General features: G+C 44.8%; 1 protein-coding gene across 2 annotated transcripts in view; it reads right to left on the bottom strand.

Moving 5' to 3' along the window:
* The window catches only part of DOCK1 (dedicator of cytokinesis 1), a 568,995-nt gene that overhangs the window by 70,000 nt on the left and 486,318 nt on the right, over positions 1 to 12,677 (bottom strand). For both annotated transcript variants that reach the window (XM_069566865.1, XM_069566866.1), the window contains exons 34-35: positions 6,951 to 7,036; positions 6,606 to 6,762 (exon numbers count right to left, since the gene is read on the bottom strand). In XM_069566865.1, the coding sequence (XP_069422966.1) occupies positions 6,606 to 6,762; positions 6,951 to 7,036 (243 nt within the window). The remainder of the gene's footprint in view (positions 1 to 6,605; positions 6,763 to 6,950; positions 7,037 to 12,677) is intronic.

Raw genomic sequence — 12,677 nt, 5'->3', positions numbered from 1 at the left:
AGGATTTAAAGCACGCTGGGTCTGGCCTCAGTCACCAAGAGCCGTAAGAAGGCAACACAGTGGGGTGACATGACTGGACACAATAGCCACAGATCATGTGTACTCAAAGAGAAAGTCAACTTACTTAAAGTTGAATGGAGTTACAAATTCACTTCCTCAACTGCACTTGCCACGCACTCTGAGGGCTCAGCAGCCATGTGACGCCAGGGCCACTGCGCTGCATAGTGAGTGGACATAAGCGCATCTCCACCATCAGGAAATTTCTATTGGAAAGTGCTGTTCTAGACAGACCTTCCAAAACACAGTAAGAAAACCGGTCACTGCTTAATAAAACACCTTGTGTACAGCACTGATGGACAGGAAGGCTGGTTAGCCCATCAGCAACAATGGGCTAATTCTACGTGTGCTCGGTCACTCCATTTCTTTGCCACCGTATGGATGGTAGCCCGCCAGGCTCCTCTATCCAGGGTATTTTCCAGGCAAGAATACTGGAGTAGGTCATCATGTGCTCCTCCAGGGGATCGACCCCACCCAGGGACTGGACCTGCATCTCCTGAGATTCCTGAATTGGAGGCGGATTCTTTACCCATTGGGCCACCAGGAAAGCCCTAATTCTACATATTGTAGACTATTTTCAGATGAGCATAAACACGGCTATTACAGTTACATTTCTTTATTTCAAAATGTTTATTGTACATAAGGCACCAGAAAGGTACAGAACAGTCATCTAACAAGGTCTAAGCTATGGAAACAGCACTGCCACTTTCAGTGTGAAACTTGGCACCTGCAAACAAAGTGAGCACTCTTGAATGGGGGCCTGAGATAACTAGCGAATATCACTATCATAAACGCATGCAATTATCCAGGAAGATGAAATAGCCTGTTTTATTTCATTAGCCAAAAAAAGACATTGCTTCCACAATGTCTGAAAAGAAATGCTAAATACATGCAGAGAGTAAGAGGGGGCGCATTTAGATAGACGCACCAAAACTTTCACGTTTTGCAGCCTCTCAGCTGTGAGTGTCCCCTGGTTCTGGGTAATGAGGATATTTTTGGCTGACAACTCGGAGCCACGTAACAAAGGCAAGCTACATCAAAGGCCAAGGATGAGCTGTTCACTTCCAGCTCTGACTCGCCAGTGTTTACAAGCTACGATTTCACACCACTCTCTTTTGCCCTCCTATTTTTAATCCTTTCCAAAGCTTTTGATCATTCTCCTCTACAATTTCACAACAGGGATATCATGCGACTTTCATTCCTCTCTGAGATATGGAAATGTCTTTATTTCCTGCCTGCGCTGAGTTCTGTTCCCTGCCTAGGACTTCAAAACCTCCCTAGACCTGACGGATGTTCATCTCAAATTCCAATTTCTATATAAAACTTTTGAGTTCCATGTATAAAAGTTCACACTGCTCAGCAGGGGCCCCACTTCTGGGCCCCCCCACCCCCATGGTCCTCTCTCTACCCCAGCGCTGCCAGCTGTGTTTCTCCAAGCAACTCCACTGGGACCAGGCCCCCAGCTCCAATCTGGCGCTATGCATTAATCTTTCAGAGCACATATATTTCACTGTATTTCAGTTTTGTATTCCTTCATAACTAAGACACATACTATTGATAAGATTTTCAGATTTCTAGTTGGAAACACCTTAATTAACCTTATAAAGGGGCCAGAAAGTACCTGACTTACATTTGTCAATTAAGAATGATCCTACTACTCTCTGGTGCAGATATAATTGCGTAGATGAGCCAGGGGACATACAAGAAAATCATCTACCAGTAACTGAAAATTGCGTGACTATAAGGTGACGATGAAATTCTACATCATTACAAATACACATTTTGTCCAGTGGGAACTGTGATCCACTATCTATACAGACTTGCTTGCAGAAGTCTGTCCATTTATATTGTGCTCAGTCAGTCGTGTCCAACTCTTCTCAATTCCGTGGACTGTAGCCCACCAGGTTCTTCTGTCCATGGATTTTTTTCCAGGCAAGAACACTGGAGTGAGTTGCCACTTCCTTCTCCAGGGAATCTTCCCGACCCAGAGATCGAACCTATATTTCTTGCATCTCCTGCATTGACAGGTGGATTCTTTACCACTAGCACCACCTGGGAAGCCCCAAGAAACAGACTCAGACTTAGAGAATGAACCTACGGGTGCCAGTGGGGAGGGGAAGGGGAATGGATAGCAGGGAGTTTGGGATAAACATGTACCCATTACTATATTTAAAAGAGATAACCAACAAGGACCTACTGCATAGCACGGGGACTCTGCCCAATGTCATGAGGCAGCCTGGATGGGAGGGGAGTTTGGGGGAGAATGGATACGTGTGTGTGGCTGAGTCCCTTTGCTGTCCACCTGAAACTATCACAACGTTGTTAATCAGTTATACTCCAACACAAAATAAAAAGTTTGATTGAAAAAAATAAAGGACTTAGGCTACTGGCCAGAATAACAGCCTCTGTCTCTTATTTTTATTTTATCTTTTTAAGTGATAGAAAGAAAAGGATGTTAATAAGCCCACACAACTTAGAATGTTCCATCAACTCCATAAAAAAAGGATAATACCACTGGTTCTAATGGAAATTTGGCAATGGGCTTACATTTCTTTATTGATGAATATATTTTATGTTCTTTGGTTGTTAACCTTAGGATTTCAAGGGAATTTTTGCTTAGTAATCAGTTGAGTACATTTTATATTTTTCTAAATGTATGTTTACACCTCCGTATTCATTTAAAGATAGAAAGACTCTTGAGAGTCCCTGGTACTGCAAGGAGATCAAACCATTTAATTCTAAAGGAAATCAGTCCTGAATAGTAATTGGAAAGACTGATGCTGAAGTTGAAGCTCTAATACTCTGGCCACCTGATGTGAAGAATTGACTCACTGGAAAAGACCCTGATGCTGGGAAAGATTGAAGGTGGGAGGAGCAGGGGACGACAGAGGATGAGATGGCTGGATGGCATTACTGACTCAATGGACATGAGTTTCAGCAAGCTCCAGGAGTTGGTGATGGACAGGGAAGCCTGGTGTGCTGCAGTCCATGGGGTCACAAAAAATCGGACATGCCTGAGTGACTGAACTGAACTGAACGGAGAAAGACATATTTGCTTCTATGAAACTCTATTTGTTTCATAAGAAAAGTACCAAGATAAAGGTAAAAATGGACCAGGAGGTTAAAAATATATTTATAAGATTAAATGTAATCTTAGCAGTGAATATTAGGAGACAGAGTGTCTACCTGTAAAAATCTAGTTATGTTTCTCTGAAATGCAGAGATCTATTATATATTTTAAATGAAAGAATCGTGATAGGTTGGAATCCATCTCATCCTCCCCAGGAAATGGTTAAGAACAGAACACTTGACTCTTCATGGGATGATTCAAGGATGTTTCAAGCTGAAGGAGGTGAACAATATCAGATAGTCTCAGAATGAGAGAAGAGCACGGGATACAACATCAGGAACTCTGAGCTCAGGTGTCCTCACAAATGCTTACTGTTCCAACCCTGATTCTGATTCTGGTAAAAGGCCCCGTTCAGAGCTCATCACTGGTGCACTCAAAAAGATTGTGCTTGAAACAAAGATTAATAGTAGTGAATCATCAAGGCTGGAAACCTCATCAACATAATAATAATTCTTCCTTCAGGACACAAAAGGGCCTCTCAGATCCCCTCAAAGATCAGAGGGAGCACTAGAAAAGGACGTCCGTGTAGGGAATGATTTTGAAAAGTTGTCTGTTTCTCTCCTGCAGAAAAATACTGATTTCTATTTTGTGTTAAACACATGGGCATCATCAAAGTAAATTCTTTTGGACAGAGGAAAGAAGGCAGGAAGATAAGAGCTGGGTTCATTTCTGAGCAAATGATTGAGGCCTTAATTGGGGGAGAGCTCACTGCCACCCCAGCGCACAGTCAGGCTACAGATGGGTGGAGAGGCAAACAGCCAGTGGGCCAGATCTCAAGGATGGAAGCCTGTACTTCTGACAGTGGTCCAAGACCCTTGCACATGCAAATGCAGTTAGATGTTTCAAGCTCACTGATCTTACCTCGACCATGTCCAGTCTATTGATGAGACCAAAGGCATTCTTCATGCTCCAAGTGTTCTGGAATTTCTAGCATTTTTCTCTTTGATTCTTTCTGAGAGCTCCCATCTTTCTGCTTATATTACCTATTCTTCCCCTGTTGCTGTTGTTCAGGTGCTCAGTCATGTCCTACTCTTGGTGACCCCATGGACTGCAGCACGCCAGACTTCCCTGTCCTTCACCACCTCCCGGAGTTTATTCAAACTCATGTCCATTGAGTCGGTGATGCCATCCAACCATCTCATCCTCTGTCCACTCGGCCATCCTGACACACTGGTCTTCCGTAACGTCTATTCTTTCTATTAGTGCCCTTAACATGTTAATCATGACATACTAATGCCCATTAGTATCATTCTAAAATCTTATGTCCAAGTCCAGATCTGATGTTCTGATTCGAACTGTGTCTTTTGCCTCTGAGACACCTTGTAATTTTCTGTTGAAAGTGCTAGTTAAAAGGAGTCAGGTAGTGGTTCCAGCGGTAGTTTCTGCTCCAGGGAACTGTGATTCTCTGTATCCTCCTGTCTCTCCCATTCGGGGAGCAGGCGTTTTCCCAGTGGATCAGAGACGATGACTCTAAGGAGAGTTGTTGATTTTCAGTCTGCCAGCTTTTCTTCTTGTAGTGAGGACGGGGGTTACCACTTCCAAGCTCCCTTACATACTGGACCAGAAACCCTAAGTCCCCTGCATTTAGATTTTCAAGGGAAAGAAAACTTGCTCTCAAAATGCGTATCACAGGCCAAAACAGATTGGCCTGCCCCAGAATGGAGGGCTGAGACTGCACAAGCTTTCAGCGGCCAGATTCAAATCTGCACGGCAAAGCTCAGATTCAATGTTGATACTCAAGTAGAAGGAAGATAAAAAGTATTCTCTTTTGCTTAACTTTTTAGTCCAAACCCCTCTGGTGATTTTCAAGAATGAGCGATGTGTCCTGCTCCTCTTGGCACAAAAGTCCACTCCCATGAGCTCGAAGGGCCCACAAGTCCATACAAATGGGAAAAGTCAGGGCAGGGCCTCTACCCTCTGTCCAACGATCAGGCGGTGATGACAACAATCCAGGGAAGTAAAGAGAAGAAACCAGGAGCAGTGTTTCCTGGCCTTCCTGTGTCGGGACAGGCAGGGGAAATTGATGAAAAGGCTACCAGGGCCAGCGATCTGTTTGTCTGGCTCCTTTAGGGGGAAACAAAGAAGGAAGATGCAGAGAGAAGCAGAGAACTCTGGAGCCAGACACGGGATCATGTGGCTCCATAGGGCCATGATGTTTGTCAACCACTCCCAGCAGCTGAATTTGTTGTAAAGCTTCCTAAAAGCTCCTCACCCTGTAGCCTTGCCTGATGCACCATGACCGTGCCAGGAACGGGGTGTCCTCAGAAGCCGGCCAAGTCCAGTGACTGCAGCTGTGCCAGAGGCCAGTGGATGGAGGTGGTTGAGTTCACCCGAGGCTTTATGTGGCCACGCACGGGTTTCTTGTGGCTATGCCACAAATCGCCACTATCTTGGTGGGTTGACACAACAGCTCTGCATTCTCTCACTGTTTTGGTGGCTCAAGTGTGAAATCCACATGTCAGCAGGGCCACGTGGCCTCCAAGAGACAGATCCTTCCTGCCCCTTTCAGCCGTGGTGGCTCCAGGAGCTCCTTGGCTGTGGCAGCGTCCTTGGCATCTCTGCTCCCACTTTACCTGGTCTTCTCCTTGGGGGCCCTGTCATCTCCTTTGCTCTCTCTTAAAGAATACCTGTCACTGGACTTACCCCCACCTGGGTAACCCCAGCTGGTCTCATCTCAAGATCTTGAGCCACAACCGCTAGGAGCCTTTTTTTCCAAATAGGGTCACGTTCACATTTCTGAGGATCAGGACGTGGACATCTCTCCTGGAGGCCACCATTCCCCCCATCAGAGTTTACAAGGCTCCTAGTAACGAACACACTTAGAGGGACTTCCCTGGTGGTCCAGGGGTTCAGAATCCACCTTGCCATGCAGGGGACACAGGTTGGATGCCTTGTCTGGGAACTAAGATCCCACATGCCGCTGGGGCAACTAAACCCATGGGCCATAACAACTGAAGACCTCCCACCCTGGGGCCCATGCTCTGCAATAATAGAGGCCCTCACGCTGGAACTAGAGCAAGCCCACGCCCAGCCCATGCACAGCAGCAAAGACCCAGTGCAGCCATCAGTAAGTGTTCGAAACAAAACACACCCAACTCCCCACTTAGGACCTGGAATCAGTGAGGGCGCTCCCTGGTTACAAGATAAGATGCATCTTCTTATCTTCTGAACCAGGGAACAACTGTGCAGACATCCAGAGCAAAGAAGGTTGCACAGACATGCCTATTGTGCAGACATGCTTAAAGAGCAGATCTGCAAACGGTCCTCCCTTCCTCCTTCCCTGCAACAGATGAGAAAACGAGCGAAGGAAGCCACACACTGCCCTGCAAAGCTCTGTGGCCAGCTGTCCCGAAGCTCTGAAATTCTTGGTTCATCTCCCAGCTTCCTGGACAGATGGGATATGCAAGCTCTCACTCACCAGCACGTTGACCGTGCAGCTCATGCGGTTTTCTTTGTTCTCATCGTGCATGATGGTTCTGTAGTCCAGAAGTCTCTCCATTAGGCGCACGACAAGCTTTACGAAAGTCTCTCCCGTTTTGGCGAGGTATTTGTGTTTCCTGCAGTGCTCCAGGAGGCTGAAAAATAGTTACACACACCTTGCTAACCACACTCAGAAAAAGAAACCGGACTGAGGTGCAGTTTAAAATATTTTCCATCATTAACACTTTTTAATTATTTCTGGGCTACAAAGTTCATTGTCGTCTAATTACAGTCTCTCTCTCTCTCCATTCTGACATAAATCCCACTGTTAATCAACACTTACATTTTATCAAATAACACTTTGTACTGCTCATCGCCTCTGCCTCCTTCCACTTCATGATCCAGCTTGGTGATGATCTCATTTTCAAACTATAATTAAACAGAGGAAGTGTAAATAATCAGCACAGTGGCTATTTCATTTCATGACTTGAGCGTCAATAATACATAAATCGCTGACAGATCGTCGTTGGAGAGTTGCCCTGCACCTTTGAAGCTTGATTCTGTTTAAGAGGTGCCCTTCTTGAACCCCTGGGGGTTTCTGATGAACCCCTATCACAGGGGAAATCTTTCATTTCCCTCCCTGGTTGATGAAGCTTCAATGCATCTTCTGATCCGAGGAGCAAGCGCCAGAAAGAGAAAGACAAGGAAATCGTAAGGGGAAAAAAAAATCAAGGAGCAACATAGAAAAAAGTCCCAAACTTCATCTCTATGAACAAGTAACAACTAAAATAGCTCCTTGGTTCCTGGAAAAGAACAGACGCGGTGTCGATTGGCAGCAGAGTTCTCTGCAATCTGAAAACAGGCAAAGGGCCACTTCCCTGCCACACCTGGATGGATCCCAGTGACACAGCTCATCCTGGATGACGCGATGCCTTTAAGTCAGACCAGCAGACAGCTGAAGAAGGCCCCTCCCAGGCCTCTCTTTGAATCCCTCAAAGCTTCTGATTGGACTCCCAGCATATTATGGTGGGAAAGGACCCTCAGGATGGATGGTCTATCTGTGTCTTGCTTTCAGGACAAATTCTGGGGAGGAGCGAAATCTCCAAAATGTTTTCACAGAGGCCATGGACTCCGTGGCTGATCAGGCTGGAAATAACTCCTGTACTAATGATGGATGTGCTCCCCCCGCTCAATCCTCGTGGCTCTGTCCTCATCCCTGCCACAATTCAAAGCCACCTGAGTGTGGGGATTCCGGCCAGGTGAGGGTCCCTGCAGTTACTCATGGATGTGGGACAGGTAGGAATGAGAGGCTGTGAGAGCTCTCGATCCTGAGAGATGAGGCACCCACACTGAACCCGAAGGAAACAAGGGCTGGATTCAGGGCTCACAAAGCAAGCAGACAGGGCATGCATGTGAGGCTTTCTGGGACCCTCCTTTTACAAAACTGTGTTGAAGTAGAGCTGATTTTCAATGCTGTGTGGATTTCTGCTGTGCAAGGGGACTCAGCTATACAAGTGTATCTTCTTTTTCACTTTCTCTCCCGCTATGGTTTATTAGAGAAGACGGAACACAGTCCCCCGTGCTTGTTGGGTATCCATTCTACGTGTACCAGTTGGCATCTGCTAACCCCAGACTCCCATCCATCTCTCCCCACCCCCCTCCCGCTTGGCAACCACAAGCCGGTTCTCTTGGTTTGTGAGCCTGTTTCTGTTTTGTAGGTAAGCTCATTCGTGTCATATCTTAGCTTCCACATATCAGTGATGTCTTATGATATTTATCTCTCTCTCTCTGACATACTCCACTTAGTACAATCATCTCTAGTGGAATCCCCTGAAAATATATACACTCAGACATTGCTTCTCCAGGCAACTAGTCCCCTACTGTTATTGGGATCCCATAAGAATTTAAGCTGCATGAGAAGACTTTTCTTCTCTATTGGTCTCTGCTGTATTCCCAACCCCTAGGATGGCACCTGGCATGGATGCTCTAATGGGATGAACATGCTGTGTACATATAAATGACTGCATAGAGTTGGTGTTAAATTGGAGCTGAGGAGGACTTAATAGGGCCCCCAAGGAGTCGGCCAGTAGGTTGCTAAGATACAACCTTGGCCACACAAGCCAAGTGGTGAACACACTCATTGCGGTGCTTGCAACTGGTCCATCCAACACCGTCCACCGCACTGCGGACCTGGGGCCCCACCGCTGCAGTGACACCTGCAGGGATAGCCCTGTGAAGCAGGAGGCAAGGGGGCTGGTGAGACCCAAGGAGCCGCCTCAAAGCACGACCTCGAACATGCTGCCTGAAGTCACAATCTTATCATGCTATGGATGAAACAAAGGCTTAAAACAGGACTGGAGAGAAGTATTGATTCTTGCTTGACATCAAGGACTTAGCAACATCACAAAAACTGGGACTTCAGTAAATCCCTGCAATTCTCTTCTTGATCTGCTCCATTGCCTCCTCCCCCCAAGTAAACACTCTCTTTGATTCTGCTGGGCTTAAGAAGTTCAGAGAATTTAGGAACAGAGAAAAAAAGATGGTTCTTTCTACTGAAGAAGAAAGAATGAGTTGCATTTTTTTGGTTCACATGAGGTCTCAGGAGAATGACTTTTACTATATAATAATAAACGTTGGATACCAACCCACTATTACTCGTCTCTTTACAGGAAAAAAAAAAACAAAAAACAAAAAACAAAAAAAATACTCTGCAAAAGGTGGTTCTTTCTGGGGACTAGCACAAGAGAAATGTCTTACTACTGGACCAAAGTTGGCATTTCAAGGCAGCCCCATCTTCCATGATGGCACCATGTCGGGGATGCCAACGATTAAGTGATGAGTGCTGATTCTTCAGAAGAAGCCATCGTGAGGTAAAGTAACTCTAAATTTAATTAAAACACACAATTCAATTCCATACATGTTTAAGGAGCATACAACAGAGAAGGCTTAGAGAGTGAAGGAAAACATACCTCATCCTAACACAGGCAAACACATATCGGCATTTCAAATTGCTCATCACTAAGTTAATCAGAAGGTATTTGAATTTAGAGTCTACTTTCTGGAAATGGCATGTTTTCTCTGCTTCTCCACAAACCTCGCTGTCACAAAACAAGGGCAATAAAGGAAGCCAGCTCCCTAAGTAGGCTGCTTATCAAATTTCGACTGATGAATTTAATGTTTTCTAAAAGGAGTGGATGAATGATAAGTAAATCAGAAGAACACAGCTGATTCTAATTTCACTAACCTCAAGTCTAAACTCTGTAATTTGCACAAACACCTGGCGACCCTGTTCCGTTTATCAGCGAGGATTCAATTCCACAGACATGCAGCTTAGCCTCAAATTCCAGGGCCTTCATCAATGTTCACCGAATATACTAGCGTCAGGCCACTCCTGTGCTGTGAACTATGACCATAATCAGGATTAAATGGTCCTGTCCAAATAAGCTGGAGAAGGTACATTTGCTGAAAGAGCAGGGCTGGTTTTCTAAAAATCATGTTTATTATCTTATTTGTAAAGGCATGCTGTCTGGTAATTTGAAACAGGATTCTCTACGCTTGGGATAAAATTAGCAAGGGTTTACTGTGTTGCTCGGAAGGTAACAGAGGCTCACTCATGTGATAAGTAAAATCATTATATTATCCCCTCTTTTCTGAAACACTAATATCGCCACAGAAATATCCACGGGGTGTCCAACTTAAAATATTGAACAGAGCATCTCTAAGCACCCGATACCAGTGGCCCTAGGAGAATATGAAACATAAGAGGCCACATAGAAACACAGGCTTTTCAGAAGGTTGCTGTTGAGTTGAACACAGGGGAGGCTGAAGGGAGCTATGCTTGGAGGAGTAATGTATGATATTGACATCAACTCAATTAACTTGGAAAGAACCATTGCTTTCACCACTCAGTGCCAACATGAACCGTGAGTTATCGGCTCTAACTTGAGAGGTCATGGAATGAAAGGTCTCAGTACAGGATAATCTAAAAGCCAGTTCTCCTTGGTTTGGAATGCATCATCGCTGGTGGGGGTTAGACTTACCATTCTTGTTATACTGCATTTATAAATGTGGAAAACCAGGCTTGCATTCTCCAGGTATCCAGGGACACGTTTATAGAAGAGATCTGGGGTTAGGTCAGAGCAAAGCAGGGAGAAGGACCAGGATGGAAGGTTGGAATCGGTAACTCACCACATGGGTCAATAGCCGAGAGAAAGGTGAGCTCCAGGACTGCGGGAAGCGAAGCACATTAGCAAAATGTTCTTCGACCCTTCAAGAAAACCTGAGTGCAGGCAAGCAGCTTCTCACTGCATGCTGCTTCACTGCACTTCGCAGATACTGCATTTTCACTGACTGAAGATTTGTGCCTTGAGCGTGTCTCTCCGTGCCATGGATCGAACAGCATTTGCTCACGTCTCTGTGTCACATTTTGGTAATTCTTGCAATATTCCAAACCCTCCACCAGCTTTTAAGGCTCACAGAAGGCTCAGATGATGGTTAGCAATTTTTAGCAATAAAATATTTTTTTACTTTTTTAGCAATAAATTGTTTTTAATTAAGGTATGATCATTGCTTTTTTAGATATAATGCCACTGCACATTTAAGAGACTGCTGTATAGTGCAAACACAACTTTTATATGAACTAGGAAACCAAAAAATTCATGTGATTCGCTTTGTTGAGATTTCCCTTCATCATGGTGGTCTGGAACCAAACCCACAATATCTCCTGGGCCTGCCTGGCTGGCTGCACTTTGTTCTAATTTGTGTTTCTTAGAGCAAAGCATCTCACAAGATCCTGTGCCGGGAGCCACCACGGGAGATCCCACCCATGACAAGGTCATGTGGAAGAGAACTGTTAAGCAAGGCTTCAGGACTCAACGGGCTCCCTATGCTTTCTCGAGCATCTACACCAAAACCAGAATCTGTCTGTATTACTATTTCATAACTTTCACCAACTCCTCTGACATTAACAGGGGGCTATTCCTGACCACATTTCTCTGGAGAAAATTAACTTAGGGCTATAGCTCATAAGTCTCCTGGACATGAGAGGAATCATTTCCAATCAAAATCCCTCTGTTAGCATTCTAGCTTGCTTGGCAGGTATATCCAGACTGTTGCAGCTACGCATGATTATTTATAGCCTCCCAACTGTGAGAGGCATGGAAAGCCTAAAACATAGAGCCTTTCAGAGAGTTAAAAGTTATTAGAGTAGTGCTAACGTAGGATTTCATTATTGGGCCAATGCTTGTTGCTAAGTTCCCATATCTCTTATCCACTGTGCACCTGGGAGTGCATTAGTTAACATAGTTGGAAAGTAAGAAAAACAAGTGTAGCCTTGAAATTAACCACATCAGACTTTTGAGCTAATTGGTTCTTTCTTGTAACTCACTGCACCTTTGCTCCATGAGAAATGTAACTTGTTTAATACTTTTTGAGACTGACGTAGATTAGAAATATAAGAAAAAACATTTCAAGGGAAAATAAGTTTTCTGGTTGAGAAGCCTTTATCAAAAGAGGGTCATAAAATGTTCACAGGCCTCCAAGGCCAGAAGATAATGTACACAATATTGCTTATGGGAAAGGTTTGCAGAAAAATCCTGGTTTCGATAAAGACAAAACAGATGTAATGTTTGGGCTGACTCTGTATGACTTTGCATCTTTTATTTCCCTCTATGTGTAAGACAAGGTATAAAAGTACCTTTTAAAAATAAAGCTTTTGGGCCTCGCTTGAAAAAGCTTGGTCACCCCCTGTTTTTCTTTTTTCTCTTTTTTTCTCTCTTACCTTTTTCTTCAGGCTGATCCCTTGGAGCATAGAGGCTCCCTGCGTTCACTTATCTGCCCAGGTTTCTAAGACCTGAACGAGAAGACGTTCTGCGTTTTCACTCCCTCGGGAGACCGAGAAGGCACCTATGGCCTCTGTGAACAGGGCGAACTTCTTCGAAGTTTTATTGGCTTTCTATGTAAACCAAGGAATATCAGCCTCTTTCTCTCCTCTATCTTCTTACCTACCATATTCTTTCCTTATCTCTCTCTAAATCATCCGCCGACGCCGTTTTTCCTTCAGGTTCCCCTG

This window comes from Ovis canadensis, chromosome 22 (genome assembly GCF_042477335.2).
Source record: "Ovis canadensis isolate MfBH-ARS-UI-01 breed Bighorn chromosome 22, ARS-UI_OviCan_v2, whole genome shotgun sequence".
NCBI classification, from domain to species: domain Eukaryota; kingdom Metazoa; phylum Chordata; class Mammalia; order Artiodactyla; family Bovidae; genus Ovis; species Ovis canadensis.
The sequence above is the reverse complement of the archived record's forward strand: the minus strand, read 5'-3'. Positions and strand labels throughout refer to the sequence as shown.